This window comes from Dipteris shenzhenensis, chromosome 1 (assembly GCF_047967505.1).
Source record: "Dipteris shenzhenensis isolate YYH24624 ecotype China chromosome 1, Dip_SZ_1.0, whole genome shotgun sequence".
NCBI classification, from domain to species: Eukaryota; Viridiplantae; Streptophyta; class Polypodiopsida; order Gleicheniales; family Dipteridaceae; genus Dipteris; species Dipteris shenzhenensis.
The window spans coordinates 59,739,524-59,757,370 of record NC_141596.1 but is presented as its reverse complement, the minus strand read 5'-3'; the positions used below and the strand labels follow the sequence as shown (position 1 = coordinate 59,757,370).

Here is a 17,847-nt window from a genome sequence, read left to right as displayed (position 1 = left end):
CCTCATCAGTGGAAAGATTGTCCACGAGACAAGGATCGCGGATGGCTGAGATGGTGATCTCAGAATGTGACGTGGAGATGGAGGGGAGTCCCAGAGTAGAATAGATGCAGATTCAGCTAGCGGGATCTTCTAAGAGGTCAGTACCTATTTTGTTATGTCTATCTGTTGCTAAGTTAGTAAACAGTGCACCTAATAATATCCTATCAAAGCTCGCAGCAAAGGGGGATATAGCCTTTAATGATACGGAGTTAATTAAGATGAGGGGGCAAGTAGCCAATCATGACATCATTGACGCTCAAATTGTGATAAAGTGACCTTGAAAGGGTTAGTGGACATTTTCCTTTAGAGGATGAATGTTTGTATTACATTTTATTCGGCTTCATGTAAATGGTCAAAGAAATCATTGTCAAGGTCCTTGATGAGGGTGATAGGCATAGTTACCAGGGAATGCGAACGTTTCGAGAATGGGGGGGGTTGGAACGGCAACGTTTCGAGAAGGGGAAATAGAAACGGGAATGCCACGTCATATGACACATCATCAAATCACATGGAAAGATACCAAAATATGCTAAGAATAACCAGACATAGCAGCTTTAAGTTTTCCATTTGATCTTTGGACTTTTAAAGACACAAAATCCTTAGAAAACTGAAATATACATCAATGCAAATTGCAATGTGCATTGTGCAATGTGCAATGTGCATAAACTTTAAAGTTTAAAGCTTTAAGTCATAGAATTGCAGATCATAGAAGCTCGAGCATATAATATACAAAATACAAGAAAAGGAGGCCATGCCTCAACCCTGAACAGAAGGCCTCAATAACAAATAGTAAATACAAAAAAGGACTCCAGACTCTTGAGTCAAGTACATGGTATATAGGAAAATAGAGAGTCTACAGGAACAGAGGACTCTCCCTCATCCTGTTGAGCCTCATCATCATCCTCAACCTGGGGGTCATCATCCTCATGCTCATCCTCAGGCTGAGTGGAAGGAGAGGGGGGGGAGTGGCTGAGTGGAAGGGGGTGGAGAAGGGAGTGGAAGGGGAGGGGGCTAAGTGGAGAAGGGAGTAGAAGGAGAGGAGGCTGAGTGGAAGGAGAGGGGGCTGAGTGGAAAACGGAGTAGAAGGAGAGGAGGCTGAGTGGAGGGAGTGGAAGGGGGTGGAAGGATAAGGGGCTGAGTGGCTGAGTGGAAGGGGGTGGAGAAGGGAGTGGAAGGGGAGGGGGCTGAGTGGAGAAGGTTCAAGGGAGTAGAAGGAGAGGGGCTGAGTACAAGGGAGTGGAAGGAGAGGGGGCTGAGTGGAAGGGAGTGGGAGGAGAGGGGGCTGAGTGGAAGGAGAGGGACTAGAAGGGAGTGGGAGGGGAGGGGGCTGAGTGGAAGGAGAGGGACTAGACGGGCACGTTCACGGGCGTTCTTGATAGGTGCTCCACTTGGGAACGGTGTTCCCACGTTCCAGGAAGACGGAACGCCGTTCCCTGGTAATGTGACTTCGAAAGGGTCAATGGACATTTTCCTTTAGATTATCAATGTTTGTATTATATTTTATTGGGCTTCATGTAAATGGTCAAAGGAATCAATATCAAGGTCCTTGATGAGGGTGATAGGGCACGGACTAGATGGGTCTAAGGCTATGGGTCTTAAATGCATTAAATGTGTAAATGTGCCTAGGGGCAAGTGAATTAACTGATATCCCAAGAGAGGGGTATAATGATGCATTTAAGAGGTACCCTAGAATGATGACATGTGGCAAACTAGATCCCTCTAGGGAATTGTGGACTAAGCATGCAGAAACTTCAACGTGGATTAGTCAATGTGAGCTTGCTACCATAGAGAAAGGCTAGATGGAAATACTGCGTGCCTTCACCCGTGACCTCTAGTAACAGATTTTCTCTCAGTCTTTATGATTACATGATTTTGTGTGTATCAGAGATGCCCACATGAGATGATGATGACACAGGAATCACTCATGACCATATGAACACATGGCAAAAGACAACAAAGATAAACATATGTCATTTACAACCAACACCATAACATATGGGATACTATGCTCTGGAATGCCTGAGCACCCACACTGCATTTCATCAATTCCCAGGAGTCCCTGAAAAACACTTTTTTCGGTATCTTTAAATACAAGGCCAACCTTGTTACATGTGATGCCAATCACATTGGCAAAACCAAACACCCCCATACCTATACAAATATGTGCATAGTGCCTACCCTCATATAACTGTGAAGTGTGAAAAAATATTTACAATTTCCTCCCATCAACGAGTTTATTGTGTTGGATTATATTGGCACGTAGGTCATGGTGGGTCTTAGTAGTTAGATTTAGTGTTTGCTTTGTACGGGGTGATGGCTAGAGCAAGTAGGCTCGCCTACATGATGATTGTTAATTGTGAATTGTGTGTGTGTGTGTGTGTGGGTTCGTTATTGGACACTTTGGACTTTGTGGATAAACAGGAACTGTAAAGTCTTTGGTGATCCAACATTTTCTTTATTTACTTTCTTCAAGCATTCTCTGCAGCAATCTTTTTTTGACTACTTGCAAACTCGCTACATTAATCATGATGTATATTTAGCATATACAAAGGTTTTCAGCTGATGTAATTTCTAGCTCCTCGCTTTGAGGTGGTTTTTCTTGTAATATGAACAATCATGTCTTTCACTAAAAAAAAAAGTGTGTGTTTCATCTTTTCTTTGTTTGGGTTCGCTATTGGGCACTTTGAACTTTATGGACAGACTGCAATTGTAAAGTCTTTAGTGATCCCAAATTTTTTTGGTTTGCTTTCTTTAAGCGTTCTCTGCAACAATCTTTCTTTGATTGCTTGCAGACTCACCAAATAGATCAGGATGTATATTTGGCTTACACTGAGACCTTTAGTTGATGTATTTTCTAGCGCCTCTTTTTTTGGGTGACTATTCTTGTAATATAATCAATCAAAGCTTTTACTTTTAAAAAAAAGTGTGTAAGCAAATATGTGAATCCTTGGCTGATTGGAAATCCATTAACCTTATGCCTGTCATTTAAATGGTGGTGGATCGCATTAAGGGGTATTTACATGATGGCCTTCATCCTGCGCAATATGGTTTTGTTCCTCGCAGGCACATTACCGATAATATTGAAAACGCCTACGTTGGAATAGAATATGCCAAAATATATATTTTGCTACTGCAAGTTGACATCGCCAAGGCATTTGCCACGGTTCAATGGGACTTTATCTCGCAGACTATGCATGCACTGGGCTTTGGGCAGAAATTACAGCATATTCTTTTTTGGCTTTACAGTGACAGCAAAGCTGCTTGCATACTGTCTGGAGATATTTCATAATCATGGACCCTTCACTGCTCGGTCTGTTAGGGCTTTCCACTTAGTGCACTCCTATATGCCATGGCCACACATCCCATGCTTTGGTACATGGATCATCTCATAGCATCCGATATGCTTCATGGTTTGGAAATTCAAGGCAGCAGTACTTTCATTGCTCAAGCTTATGCAGATGATTCCTTTTTTACTCCTCAGAATACAAAGCAGGATCTATCTTTGCTTGATGTAGGCTTTATCTTTATATGGGTTGGCGGCTGGTCTTCATGTGAATTTCCAGAAATCTAAGCTATTGCTATTGCATTCAAAAGATTGGCACACTCTTTTATTGCCGGATCTAACCAATTAGATAGTTCGTCATTTGGGCTATCCTTTGGGTTGGTTGACTACTCGTGGCTAACAAGCTGATTGGATATTAGCAAAACTAAAAAAAAAGCTTGAATATTGGAAGCTGGCAACATGGCCCTTACACGTTAGGTTACAAATTGTTCAATCAATTCTGGTGGTTTATATTCAGCTCTACTTAGCTCTCATGATTTTCAGCAAGGTAGAACTTTCTTCTTTTATGTCTACTGTTCTGGAAACTGTTTGGCGTTCGAAACATTGCAAGAAGAGTTTGAGATTACTCTCTATTCGCCAAAAATGCATGGGGGGTTGAATATCATTAACATTCAAGTGCATATTCTTGCCCATAGGGGAAAAATGATGCTGCAGTTCTTGCAGGAATCTCAGCCTTCGGCTTCTATGGCTCACCATTTGTTCTTACAGCTCACCACTCTTGCTTTTGGATATTGGCAGCCTATACAATGGGATTTCATTTTGGGTTATGTTGAAGGCAAGATCAAAGGCTGTCCCTTGATCTCTCATCCGTTACTGGATTGGAAGCATGTCCTCTCTCATTTGGAAGGGCAAGGTCGGAATTCTTTGCAGGGAAACTCTCTCAGAGCAAAAAGCATACATTGGTAAAAGGCTTTCACCCCTCCCTTGGTAGTGCAAGAGCCTCGATGCTCTTAGCTTGAAAGGGATCCACTCAGGCTGTTGCAAAATTTGGTCTTGGTATGTATTGCAGATTCATGTGGCAAACTATTACTAGAATGCTTCAGCCTTTTCAGCCCATTCCACCTTTAGAGCTTGAGGACTGTCTTCAGGACTAGACACTTTCTTCTCTAGGGTCATCTTGTCACCCTCTGAAGCTATCACATATTATTGTCTCTCCTCATATAAAGTGCTTTTGCCCCCACCATGGGTTTCTCATAAGGCAAATCAGCTTTGGCGAATGAATTGCACTGCCAAGTGGTGGCGTAAGAGATTGAGATAGATTTGGAATTCCAAAATTCCGCTTCGACAACAGGTCTTCTTGTGGCGAGTTTTGTTGGGAGTTCTTCCATCTGGGCAACTTTTGGCACGCAGGAATATTGCTCCGGCTGTTTGTTGGATATGTTTGGCTCCACGAGAGACTCTGCCTCATCCCCTTTAGCATTGCTTCCATACTAGTGATTTTTTTAGTTTCCTTGGGCAGCATTTGCGAGCTCGCTTACCCAATGCTACCTTTGGAAAGTTTTTCTGGATCTTTGGGATACACCCACCTAGATAGGAATTTGATCTATTTTTGTTTGGGTTCGCTACTGGGCACTCTAGACTCTATGGAAGGATCGAAATCATAGAGTCTTTGGTGATCCAACCTTTTCACTTTTTCTTTCTTTAGGCACTCTCTACAGCAATCTTTCAATGATTGCTTGCAAACTAAGTACATAGATCATGATATGTATCTATCGTATACTGAGATCTTCTCATGATGTATTTTTCCACATCCCGTTTTTGGGATAGTGCTTCTGTAATATAAAGCTACAAAATTTTCACCAAAAAATAAAGTGTGTGTGTTCTTGTCTCTCTTAAGTAGCACTCGTTAAGTGTTTTGTAATCTGACCCATATGGCTGGAGTATTGGGTAACCAGACAACTAGAGTTCCAAGCAGCCAAGAAACATGGATGGATGCAATGGAATCAGAAATGAGATCTATTTGGAAGAATGACACGTGGGATCTCGTAAATTTTAAATGGGAAGATCCGTGATTGGCACCAAATGAGTGTACAAGATCCAATTCCATGCCAATGGTGAAGTGGAAAAGTAGAAAGCAAGACTTGTAGCACAAGGCTATTCACAACAGGAAGGGATTGACTATGAGCAAACATTCTCTCCCATTGCGTAATTACCACAATACGTTGTGTCTTCTCTTACTTCAATTCATGGACGGTCATTGTACCAAATGGACGTGATGACTGCTTTCTTGAATGGAGACCTTAAAGAACAGGTCTATGGAAGCAGCCACCTGGTTTTGTTGTTGATGGACAGGACAACAAAGTATGCAACCTCAAGAAGGCCATGTGTGGTCTAAAGCAAGCCCCACGTGCTTGGTATCAAAAGATGCACACTTTTTTACTATCCAGCCAGTTTTGCAAACTCCCACTGAGCCGAGTGTATACGTTTTACAAGAACAAGGCATTTTAATCATCCTCATTTCGTATGTGGATGATATTATACTCACGAGCAATGGTGAGCAGAAAACTACAGCAGTAAAACACATGCTTGTCTCTAAGTTTGCGATGACTGGTCTTTGTCTGCTACATTACTGTTTGGGATTGGTGTTTTCGTAAAGTCAAAAAGGAATCTCCATTTTTCAATCCAAGTATGCCTTGAGTATGTTGCATAAATTCAAAATGGAGGACAGCAAACTGTGTGAGAATGGGAGAGAGAGAAACAGTGAGAGCAAGAAGCAGGAGAGAGTGAGAGCTGAAAGCTTAGTTGCAAATAGATGAGTGTGATACAAATGAACTGAGTGATGGGTTTTGTCTAAGTGACAAAACCTTATCACTTCGCTAACCATAGTTAGTGAACTAACTGTGGTTAGGGGGAAAAACCTCTAAGTGAGGGAAAAGTGCCCCTAGCCTACTTATTACATTACATTGGTCACTGCTAAATTATAGCAATAATTCTAACACCCCCCCGTAGTGCCAATGTCATGTACAAGGAAAAGATCAATCACCAAAAGGAGATAAGTTTAGGGCACTGTGAAATGCCTCAAACTTTTCACGTGGAAGTGCTTTGGTGAAAATGTCTGCAACATTGTCATGTGTTGACACATAGATCATGCTGATCTCTCCTGCATGCAACTTCTCTCTGACGTAGTGATAGTGAACCTCAATGTGCTTCGTGCGAGCATGAAACACAAGATTCTTTGCCACTGCAATAGCACTCTGACTATCAGTGAAAATTGGAGAAGGACCCTCCAATGAAAGATGAAGATCAGCAAATAAATGACGCAGCCAAACACATTCAACTGTCGCTGTGAAAGCTGCCCTGTACTCAGCTTCACATGAAGAGGTAGCCCCTGTAGATTGTTTCTTGCTCAACCAAGAAATACAAGCTTTCCCCAAAAAGAAACAATTGCCACTTGTGGACTGCCTAGTGTCATAATCTCCAGCCCAATCTGAGTCACTGTAGGCATGCATCTGCAAGTCACCCCCCTGGGAAACATCAAGCCAAACGACTTGGTACCTTGCAAATAACGGAAGATGCGTTTTACAGCCTGCCAATGCATAGTCTTTGGGCTGTGCATATATCTGCTCACCTGAGAAACTGCAAACTCAATATCAGGTCGTGTATTGCACAGATAAATGAGGCATCCAACAGCCTGACTGTAGAGTATGACATCAAATGATTCACCTGCTTCATGCATTGTAAGCTTCAGCCCCGGCTCCATGGGAGTAGCTATGGGCTTACAATCCTGCATGTTGAATCTGTCCAAGAGTTTTTGCACATACTTGGATTGAGACATACCGATGCCACTTTGCTCTTGAGTGAACTGGATCCCCAAATAAAAGTGTAGCAGCCCCAAATCTGACATGTTAAAAGTGGTCTGCAATTCAACTTTAAAATCTGCAATATTATCTTCATTTGACCCTGTGAGCAGTAAGTCATCTACATAAAGAATGATGACTAAAATATCCCCCCCATCCTTCTTGATGTAGAGGGTACTTTCAGTTGGACTGTTGTGCAGCCCCTTGCTGGTCAGAAAGGCATGAATCTTTGCATACCATGCACGTGGGGCCTGTTTCAGCCCATACAAAGCTTTATTTAGCTTGCATACCTGAAGTGCATTTCCTGAAATTTCAAAGCCTGGAGGTTGTTTGACATAAACCTCTTCCAACAAGTCTCCATTAAGGAAGGCTGTTTTTATGTCCAACTGATGAACATTCCACTGAAAATTTGCAGCCATTGCTATGACTGACCAGATGGTTGTCATTCTGGATGTAGGAGCAAAAGTCTCCTCATAGTCTATGCCCTTTTTCTGAGCATACCCTTTTGCGATCAGCCTTGCCTTGTACCTGTCAATGGTGCCATCGGGCTTTCTTTTAACTTTGAAAACCTACCGTGTACCTATGGCATGTTTACCTGGTGGCAAATCGACAACTTCCCATGTCTGATTTTTCTGAATGGACTGCAACTCATCGTGCATGGCATTCATCCAATGCACATTATCTTGTGCCTCTTCAAATGTCTCAGGTTCCTCCTCATCAAGAGGAGTACCTGCATAAGCTGATTCAACTGAAAGAGCACCTCCCCCATGTCTTACTGCACTCCGAGTTCTGCCAGGTAATGGAGCATCAATTTTACTCTCCCCGAGAGTCTGTAACAGCCAATTTGGGATTGTTTTTGCTGCATGTATATCTGCAATTTCTTGCTGAACAACCTCTTCCACGGCTTGTGGAGGTGGTATGACATCCTGTGGCTGAATCGGAGCATGTGGAGGTATCTGAAAATTCTCATTTTCATAAGATATATCAGCAGGGGAACCCAAGGCAATGGGTAGTAACCCCTCAAAGACATCACCGGAAGAAGAAGGCATATCAAATTCAGCTTGAGTGTGAGCTAAATTCTCTGAAAATATTACATCTCTACTGACAATGATCTTGCGTGTGACATGATTGTAGAGACGGTAGCCCTTGCTCTCTGCACTGTACCCAACAAAAATGCATTTGATTGCATTATCAGACAACTTATGCCGAAACTCAACAGGCACATGAGCATAAGCAAGGCGTCCAAAGATACGGAAATGATCCACAGAAGGATTTCTCCCTTGCCAAACTTCATAGGGAGTCTTGGTCTTCAAAGCTTTTGTGGGTGCCCGATTCAAAACATAATTGGTACACATGAGACCTTCAAGCCAAAATTTGTGAGGCAATTTTTTGCTTTTCAGCATACATCTATCCATCTCCATAAGAGTACGATTTTTTCTCTCAGCTTTCCCATTTTGCTAAGGAGTTAGCCTCACTGTAAGCTGATGTACAATGCCCTTGTCTTTCAAAAAAGCATCAAAATCTGCAAACAAGTACTCCCCTCCTCTATCTGTGCGTAATGTCTGTATCTTGAGTCCAGATTCATTTTCAACCATGGCTGCAAAGTGTTTGAAGACCATAAACACTTCTAATTTGCGTTTCAGCCCATAAACCCAAGTGTAGTTGGAGTAGTCATCTATAAAAGTGACAAAGTAAAGATGACCACCCAATGATGGAGTCCTCATGGGACCACAGACATCACTATGGATAATCTGTAATTTTCGAACAGCTTTAACCGATCCATCCTTCTTAAAAGGAGATCTGTGCATTTTACCAAGAATGCACCCTTCACAGGCATGTGGAGGTGTTTCAAGAGGAGGCAATGCATCAACCATGGCATGTTTTTGAAGCGTCATCAAGCTGCCATAATGCATATGTCCATATCTCGCGTGCCAAACTCCGCATTCTGCATAGCCGCAGTAGGAGTGGAAACTGCAAGAGCATGTGCTGGTCTTTTCTCATACATGTCAAGCTGAAAAAGACCATGCAACAAAGTGCCAGACAATCTCAAGGCATAGTCATGCTCTCTATCATGGACTGCACATTTGTCATCTTCAAAAATGACCTGAAATCCAGCTCTATTAAGAGTGGACACTGAAAGCAGATTTTTTGTGATACCAGGCACATATAAGACATCAGAAATTCTGAATGTTGAGCCATCAATGGCTGTAAGTTCAACTTCTCCTGTACCACGAACTGAATAGGAGGAGTTTTTGGCACATGTGACCTTTTTACCAACAGGTGGTGGATGCAGAGATGTGAAGAGACACTTCCTGGAAGTGATATGCTTTGAGGCACCGCTGTCAAAATACCATGTATTATGTGTCTCATTGACACTGAAAGCTGATGCATCCTTGGAAGAATCATAACTACATGTCCAAAAAGCATAAGTGTCATCATTACAAGTGGTGTACTATCTCGAGCAGCCAACTGAGAGTCTAAAATACAAGACAAGAAGGCATAGTCGTGCTCCACAAAGTTGGCTGTAGCTTGCTCATTGTCAGATGCGAGCTGAATTTGAGACAACCATACCGGAGCTGTTTTTCTTTTCTTTTGCAAGCCTTTTCTTGCATTCTCCAATGTAGTGATCTGGCTTTTTGCAGTAGTGACATATTCCCTTCTTCTTGGGCTTACCTGCATCACCCTTAGCCTTTTGAGAAGGCTGTCCTGAACCACTGGAAGGATGATTTGCTGAAGTCTTTGTCTGTCCCTTTGCTTTAGGCTTGAATTTTGAGAGCATGGCATGTTCACCTGCTCGTGAAGCCATGTTTTTCCTGGTCTGCTCTTCCTGCAGCAGAAGTCCTATCAACTCGTGAAAAGTGAGAGGATTTGCACCCCCCCTCAAAGACAAATTCAGCGAGGTATGAAAGCTGAGATAAGACTCAGGAAGAGAATTAAGAGTAGTGGTAATCATCTCTGAATCAGGAATGATCTCATCAATATTCGGCAACTGCTCTCGTAAATCCTGTAGCTTTGTGAGGTGCACTGACATGGAGTCACCCTCTTCCATATGTGTATGAGACAATTCTCTTTTAAAAAAAGACACCCTAGCATCATTCCGAGCTGCATACATGCTCTCCAAAATATCCCATGCTGCCTTTGAGGTCTTACACGACCGGATATGCGGAATGATGAATCTTTTCACTGAAAGAGAAATACACGACAAAGCTAAAGCATCACGTGAATCCCATCTCTTCTGCTCTGGAGTGGTAGGTATAACTGCACCAATAACTTGTGCTGCAGCTGTACCCTGTGCACGACCTCTACCTTCTCCTTGTTGGGGAGGGGTATTAGGTGCCACATTTGCTGGCCGGAACTCATCCCCACTTACATAGTCCCACAAATTACGAGAAATCAGAATATTGCGTACCATAAAACTCCAGAGGGAGTAGTTGGTACCATCCAGCTTGTCCTCTTGTGAGAGACGACTGAAACCGAAATCATTCTGATTTTGCTAGGCCATGTCTGAGAAAGAAAATACAACAAATGCAAATCTGAATTCCCTTGCTAGGAATGGAGTGCACAAATCCCAAAAAAACACAGCCAAATACTGGCTAAAAATGCAACTCAAATCTCTGTAATGTCTCTGTCAGAAATCTGCCAGAGCATCTAATCTCTCCCAAAACCTACCAAAAGTGCTTCAAAGCACTCACAAAAAAAGGCAGTGTGAACTGAAACCTGTCAAATTGCTCTCCCAACACAAAAGCCCCAATTTGTGGCTTGAAATTGCAACCAGAAAGGGGCAAATTTATTAAAAGCCCCAAATCTACAATATCTGAACAAAAGCCCCAAATTTCAAATTAGATCTGCAAAAGCCCCAAATTTCGAGTTGAAATTGAGCCAAATTTCACCCAAATAGCTAATCTCCTGCAAAAGCCCCAATTTCTTGGCCAATCTTTGCAATTTGCTTGCAATGTGTGCCAAAAAATGGACAAAAAGATCATGGGCACCGAGAGAGGGGGATTCCCTTCTTTCGTTTCACGGTTGGTAATGCCAGGAGGTTTCAGCTGAACAGTAGGGGTTGGATTCCCTCCAGAGCCCCCCATTGGGAAAGCTTCTTCATCACTGCAGATTTGCGTAGAAATTTCTGGAGGAGGCTCTGGAAATCCCTCAGAAATAGAAAGATCACTCTTTTCTTTTGGCTTTCTATTCATGAAGGGATTGCAGTGAACCTGTGGAGATCACGATTTGGGGCTGATCCCACTTGTCCTCGATGTCTTTCTGCAGAGGAGTCAGTGCAACATTGCCTTTGGGACTGTAGTCAGGCGAGGGCTGTTTGGAAAGGGGTTGCTTGGATACTCAGCATCTTTCACGCTTCCCCTTTCTTCATGACTTGGGGCTCGGTTGCATGGTTATCTCTTACCGGGCCCCAGGTGTTTTATGAGGGTGAGCCTTCTTCTTGGGCACTCTCGGTCAGCCGGCAGGTGATAGAGCCCTGCTCTCTGCAGGATGTACCACTTACTCCCTTCAGAGCTTCTCATCTTTCAGTGGACACCTCTTGGGAGATTTTGGCTAGCATTTCCTCTTGGCACATTTGGAGAGCCAAATGTACTGAGGCCTTGGATGGTACCCAGATACACCCTTTACAGGTGTTCACGGGTATTTGGACTGACACGGTTCACACTTTGATAGCCATATGGGCTAGCATGCAGGGCCCTTCACGGGCAGCCTCTTCTAGAAGGACTATATTTCTTCGAGTTTGGAGGGGTTCTCCCTTTTTCTCTGAGGTTTCTACCAGATTGAGATGGCACTATCAGCCTCAATCCTTTCTTTTTGGCTCTTGAGCTTTTCGTGCATTGCATGATGTATCCCGTATGGAGCTTGCCCTAACGGTTTTTCTTTAATACTTAATAGAAGTCTCTTTTTGCAAAAAAAAAGAAAAAAAGAAAAAGGACAAAAGCTCCAAGCTTCAAATTAAAGTTGAGCATAACTTGGGGTAGTTTGACAAAAGCCCCAAATTTAACAAAATGCCCAATTCACAGAATGTGCTCAAATCTGCCCAAAAAAATGCTCTTCAGCCAAACACTCGCTGAATCCCAAATGCATCTGCTCACTTCAAAATCTGTAGAGTGAATCTGCAAAAAAGACCCAACAAGAAGAACCTGTATGAAAGAGGAGAGTTGTACGGAACAGTACAGATGTACAGCTGCTAACGCAACTGTACGGCACCTAATCGTACGGATGATGGTACGGACAAGTCGCCTGTAGGGCCTGCAAAAAGTACAAACATACGGCTGTATATCGCTTGTACAGACGGGATGGCATGCTGGTTGTACAGCTACAGGTACAAAATGTGTCGTACGGTAGTATGGCCTGACAGTACGGCACTGTAGACTTGCTGTACGGAATGCAGTACAGGAGTTGTACGGGAGTTCTGACGACAGATGTACAGAATACGATGCAGGTGTACAGAACAATACTGTGCAGATGTGCGGGTTGGCGACGACGACGAAGTGTATGGCTGGAACAGGCGCTACAGTTGTACGGCGCTGCAGTTGTACGGACGTACAATGCAGCAAACGGAGACTGTATGGATTTGTTTGCGGGTAGTTGTACGGCGGTTTGTATGTACAGTCTGGGATCTGTACGGCGCTATCGACGAGCTGGGAGTTGTAACGGCGCACGTGTGAGTTGAGCTCAGCTGTACGGATTCACAGCTTGCAGGTGACTGTACGATGTATGACCAGTACGGCACCTCGAAGCTTGGAGCTGCGTGATGTCGAGAGCTTGGGAGCTGAAGATGGGAGCTAGTCCGGGGCCAGGAGGAGCTGGTCCAAGAGCTTAGTCTGCTCTGATACCAAATGTGAGAATGGGAGAGAGAGAAACAGTGAGAGCAAGAAGCAGGAGGGAGTGAGAGCTAAAAGCTTAGTTGCAAATAGATGAGTGTGATACAACTGAACTGAGTGATGGGTTTTGTCTAAGTGACAAAACCTTATCACTTCACTAACTAACTGTGGTTAGGGGGAAAAACCTCTAAGTGAGGGAAAAGTGCCCCTAGCCTACTTATTACATTACATTGGTCACTGCTAAATTATAGCAATATTCTAACAAACTGGTGTCTGCTCCTATGGAGAAGAGGCTCAAACTTTAGCAAAAATGATGATGCAGAAAAGTTTGATGGCACTCTTGATGAGTAGTTGCTGGGAGTTCTCAGATACGTGTGTCACACTTTATCTTTTGGTTTGCATTATGCCAGAGATGGCTTACAAACTCTGATTGGGTTGGGAACATTCATAACCACTGATCTGCGTCTAATATAGTTTCTTTTGGGCAGTTCTTGCATATCATGGCTCACTAAGAAGCAGCCCAGATTTTTTCTTTCATCGAGTGAAGCACAATACAAGGCAGCGAATCCAGCCATAGCTGATTTGAATGATTTGCAGCATTCCCAGGAGGGTGTAGCTACTCCCATACACCGTGATATCCAGTCATGCGTCACCAAAACACACAACCCAGTGTTCCATGCTCACACGAAGCACATTGAAAATCACCATCACTTTATTTGGGGTTGTATTGATGACGGTTATTTAAGCAAAAGGCCCACAAGAGTCAAAGAGTATGATAGAGCATCCATGAGGATCATGGCAAATGATTCATAGTGGGACAACTACAAATGAGGATTTGTTAGGGAATCAAGACTAAGTAGATGGAGTAAGGGTCGATAGGGTTAGAACCATGTAATCTGAGCTCTGAAACAACAATATGACAGCCATGCAACACTGTGGTTGATTTCCAAACAATGCATTTGCATGTGTATTTATTTGGGGTTGTATTGATGATTGTTATTTAAGCAAAAGGCCCACAAGAACCAAAGAGTATGATACAGCATCCGTGAGGATCATGGCAAATCATTCATAGTGGAGCATCTACAAATGAGGATTTGTTAGGGAATCAAGACTAAGTAGATGGAGTAAGAGTCGATAAGGTTAGAACCATGTAATCTGAGCTCTGAACAATAATATGACAGCCATGCAGCACTGTGGTTGAGTTCCAAACAATGCCTTTGCATGTGTATTGTGACTTGTCTTGCCGATTTGCACTGCTAAATAGATGGTAATAGGTTGTCTTTCAGCTGGTATGTCAGCTTGTAGGCAAGGGATGTCCCTCCTCAAACAAGCACACATAATACCTCCTTTTATTGTCTGATCCAGCCCTCGAAAGAGTCACACAATGTCTGGCTTTCTGGAAGAATGGCTGCCCACTCACCAAGCTTGGTGATAGAATTGCCCATGATCTCGATAGGTCTGGGAAGAAATACATAAGACTCTTGGCCGTCTTTTAACACTCGTACATACAAGTCTTGGGCTGCATTCGATAGGCTAATCAAAGGATGCTGCCATTTAGCAAAAGTGGAGTCAAGACCAGTTTGTCAGGTGTGCTGATGCGCTAGCTATGGATCTACCAAAGTTTTTGAGGACTAGTTTTCCTAAATATCTTTCTCAAATATCAATGCTGGATTAATTGCCTACTATCTGAGGGATACCCTGCTTTCATGCCTTAGAGGATTGTGACAATCCTGCTCAGGAGTGCTTAGTGTCCATTTGCTTGATTTGAAATTCTTTTTGATATTTGGAAAAGATAATAGGATTCCCATGTAGCTCAAGATCAGCCATTTGGACTTGACAGCACAACTCTCTTTTCTACATGTGCATGGGCATTGACTAGCACTATTTGCCTCCATTGCCCTTTCTCCTTGATTAGGAATTCATGCTTTAGCTCTTTTGTCTGTCTTCATCTTATGTTGCAATAATTGCTTAGATTACAAGCTAGCCTGTTACTAAGGAATGTGCAGCCAATAATAATTTTGTTGGTGTGTTTTTTCTAAATTTGTAAACTGATTAAACAGACACACATTAATTTTTTTCAATCAAGAGCATATCAACTAATTGTAAAAACATGTGACGAGATAAAAGCTTCATTGTCAAAACATGTGACGAGATAAATTTATAAACTGATTAAACAGACACACATTATTATTTTTCAATCAAGAGCATATCAACTAATTGTCAAAACATGTGACGAGATAAAAGGAAATATTAGTAACAAAGATTCATTTAAAAGACAGGCTGCAAATATGTATGCATGAAAGACTATACAGAAGGAGATAACTGAATTGAGAAATTGCCAAGAGAACTTGGAACTGTTGAAACCTGCAACTATAGTCACTTCAAATGGACTTCCTGATATTGAAAGTTCTTTTGTTGGAGTCCATCCAATAATCACCATGGAATAAACTTGGGAAAGTGTACTGCTATAGCTAATCTCAAAGACACCGGAATCGTTTCTATATATTCTAGTTACTGAAGTGATATTTGGAGTGAACAAAACTGACATTGTGATGTTTCCATGAGGATTAATATTCATATAAGCATCATGTGGAATGATGGAAAAGGTCAAGGTATTTCCAGCCTTTCCTCCTTGCAACCCAGAACCAAAAGCCCTACACTTTGGCAATGAGATAGGTCCTGCAAAAGCAAGCACATTTATCCAAATAAATACTTTATATTTCATTTCTCCTCTAATTACAGCAAAGACACGTCAGTAATTCCTTCACTGAAGATAATTTTTTTAAATGATGGTAATCATAACTAGGAAAAGAAGAGGAGAAAACATTCTTGGTGAGATCAGCAATAGTTACATTCAATTTCAAAGAAAGTCAGCAACCAAGTGGCAGGGGCACTATTACTGTCATGAAAGAAAAGGCTTGTCCTCTTACAGAAGTAACAAAGGGTATCAAGATTTATGTCACCTGGATGAACAAACTTCTGGGCTTCATAAAGGAGCACAGACATGAGCTTTACATGCATTGAGTATTGCCCCGCTATGAACGTTTGATACATAGCAACAAAAGTACCAGGGTATCCTTGCACAACGGATGCATTCACTGTCAAAGCTAGATAGTTTTTATTAAAAATAGTAACATTAAGGAGGCTTATATCAGCTACAACAGGATTTCCAGCTCGGTCACGTGCTTTGATCAAAAAGCTAGACAGATCACCAACAGTTGAATCATTCAGCCCATTTCCCGTGAGTGTGCTCTTTTCTTTGTCAGGTAATCCTGAAAAGAGCATGACAAGGATGAAGAAAAATGGAGAGTTCCAACTATTACTCAAGAAAGTGTCCGCATCAAGGAGACAAGCCTTAACAATGTTTTCATATAATATTTACAAGCACACAATGAAAGGCCCCTTGGATGACTGTGATTTTGTTTCAATAACTTGAGCCTATGCTGGCAAAGAGCTATAAGTTATAATACTTACTAAACATGCTGCGACAATAATGTACAATGAGACAGAGTTTGCAAAATTAGAGTTCCAGGATTATGAAGCTAAATTGCACACTGTGTGGCGCATTTGGTCACCATTGAAGTGACATGGGTTAAGGTATCATCTCATACAGAATCTCATCGCTTTATTTGGCAAATGTGCAATAAGTTCAGAAGGACAGGGCTACTTAAAAAGACTGGGTAGGAGATGAAGAAAATGCTCCAAGGAAAGGTTAACATGAAAACCGCGGATGAATCCACCCATCATGATTTGTACTTAGGATTGTAGGTGGCTGAACACTTTGCGGAAGTGTTACAAGTCTTTTGTGCAAGATGGTGCTGCGTTTTCCTAGGGAGCTTGACAATGAGGTTTATGAAAAAGTACCACAAGAATTAGGTAAGAGAATAATTATTTGAAATTGTCTAACGTCTATGGGGTGATATCTTATATGTCTGAAGCAGCACTCGCAGCCATGAGTACCACCTCTGGAAGTCAGGAAGTCCAGGGGCAGAAATAGTTCCATTGGAAGACCAGAAGCAGGAAGTAGTACCATCGAAAGTCAAGAAGAATTTTGCTGGAGGCCAAAGCCACCTGGTACGAGGGGCTGAATGTATGTAGAGAGAATAAGGAATGTAAGGAGAGATAGAAGAGTTGCAATGCAAAAGAAATGGTTGAGTTCCTCAAATCTCTTCCACTATTCCATGGACAAGCTTGTAGCTAAGAGGACAACACAACAGCTTAGGCAAGCTTGTGACTTTGTTTAGCACCTCTCTCTCTCTCTCTGTTTGTAGACGCCGCAGGATCTTGTTACATAGGGGACGTACTCGCCGCTTCATCTCCAGACGATCCAGGATGATGGCAGCTTTTCGGAGGAGACTTACTCATGGAGATCTCGCCCTACCAGCCGCTCACCTCACTTTTGCTCAGATTTGTACTCTCATAGCAGGAGGCAGAGTCGATGGACAGGATTTCCAGTATTATTTTGGTTCTCAGACTCCGTGATACATGGACTTGTATCTTTGCATTGACATATTGTACTCATCCCCCCATTTTGCACCCAGGGGCGGTTTCCTTGCATCTAGCTTACTTTGTATTTAGGCTCGGATTTGACATTATGTACTTTCACTTGCATTGTATTGCGTAGCACTTAGATGATATTCGACGATGCCTCTTCTTTGTGGCACGTTGATTTTGTGCTATCTTGTACGCAGAGTTCTTGATGTCCCATGGGCCCATTTTGGCCTTTAGTGGACAATAATACACTTTCTTTCTTTCTTTCTTTCTGCCAGATACAGAGAGAGATTCCTCAGAGAGCACCGTCGCATCCCTGCCAGAGACCTGGTTATTCATGAGGAGCAGGACG

The 17,847-nt window shown here is 42.5% G+C and overlaps 1 protein-coding gene across 1 annotated transcript in view; it reads right to left on the bottom strand.

The window, feature by feature from the left end:
- Nucleotides 1-17,847, bottom strand: part of LOC147906132 (uncharacterized) — a 320,331-nt gene that overhangs the window by 213,516 nt on the left and 88,968 nt on the right. The window contains exons 13-14 of the mRNA XM_087386859.1: nt 15,968-16,276; nt 15,369-15,683 (exon numbers count right to left, since the gene is read on the bottom strand). Coding sequence (XP_087242985.1) covers nt 15,369-15,683; nt 15,968-16,276 — 624 coding nt within the window. The remainder of the gene's footprint in view (nt 1-15,368; nt 15,684-15,967; nt 16,277-17,847) is intronic.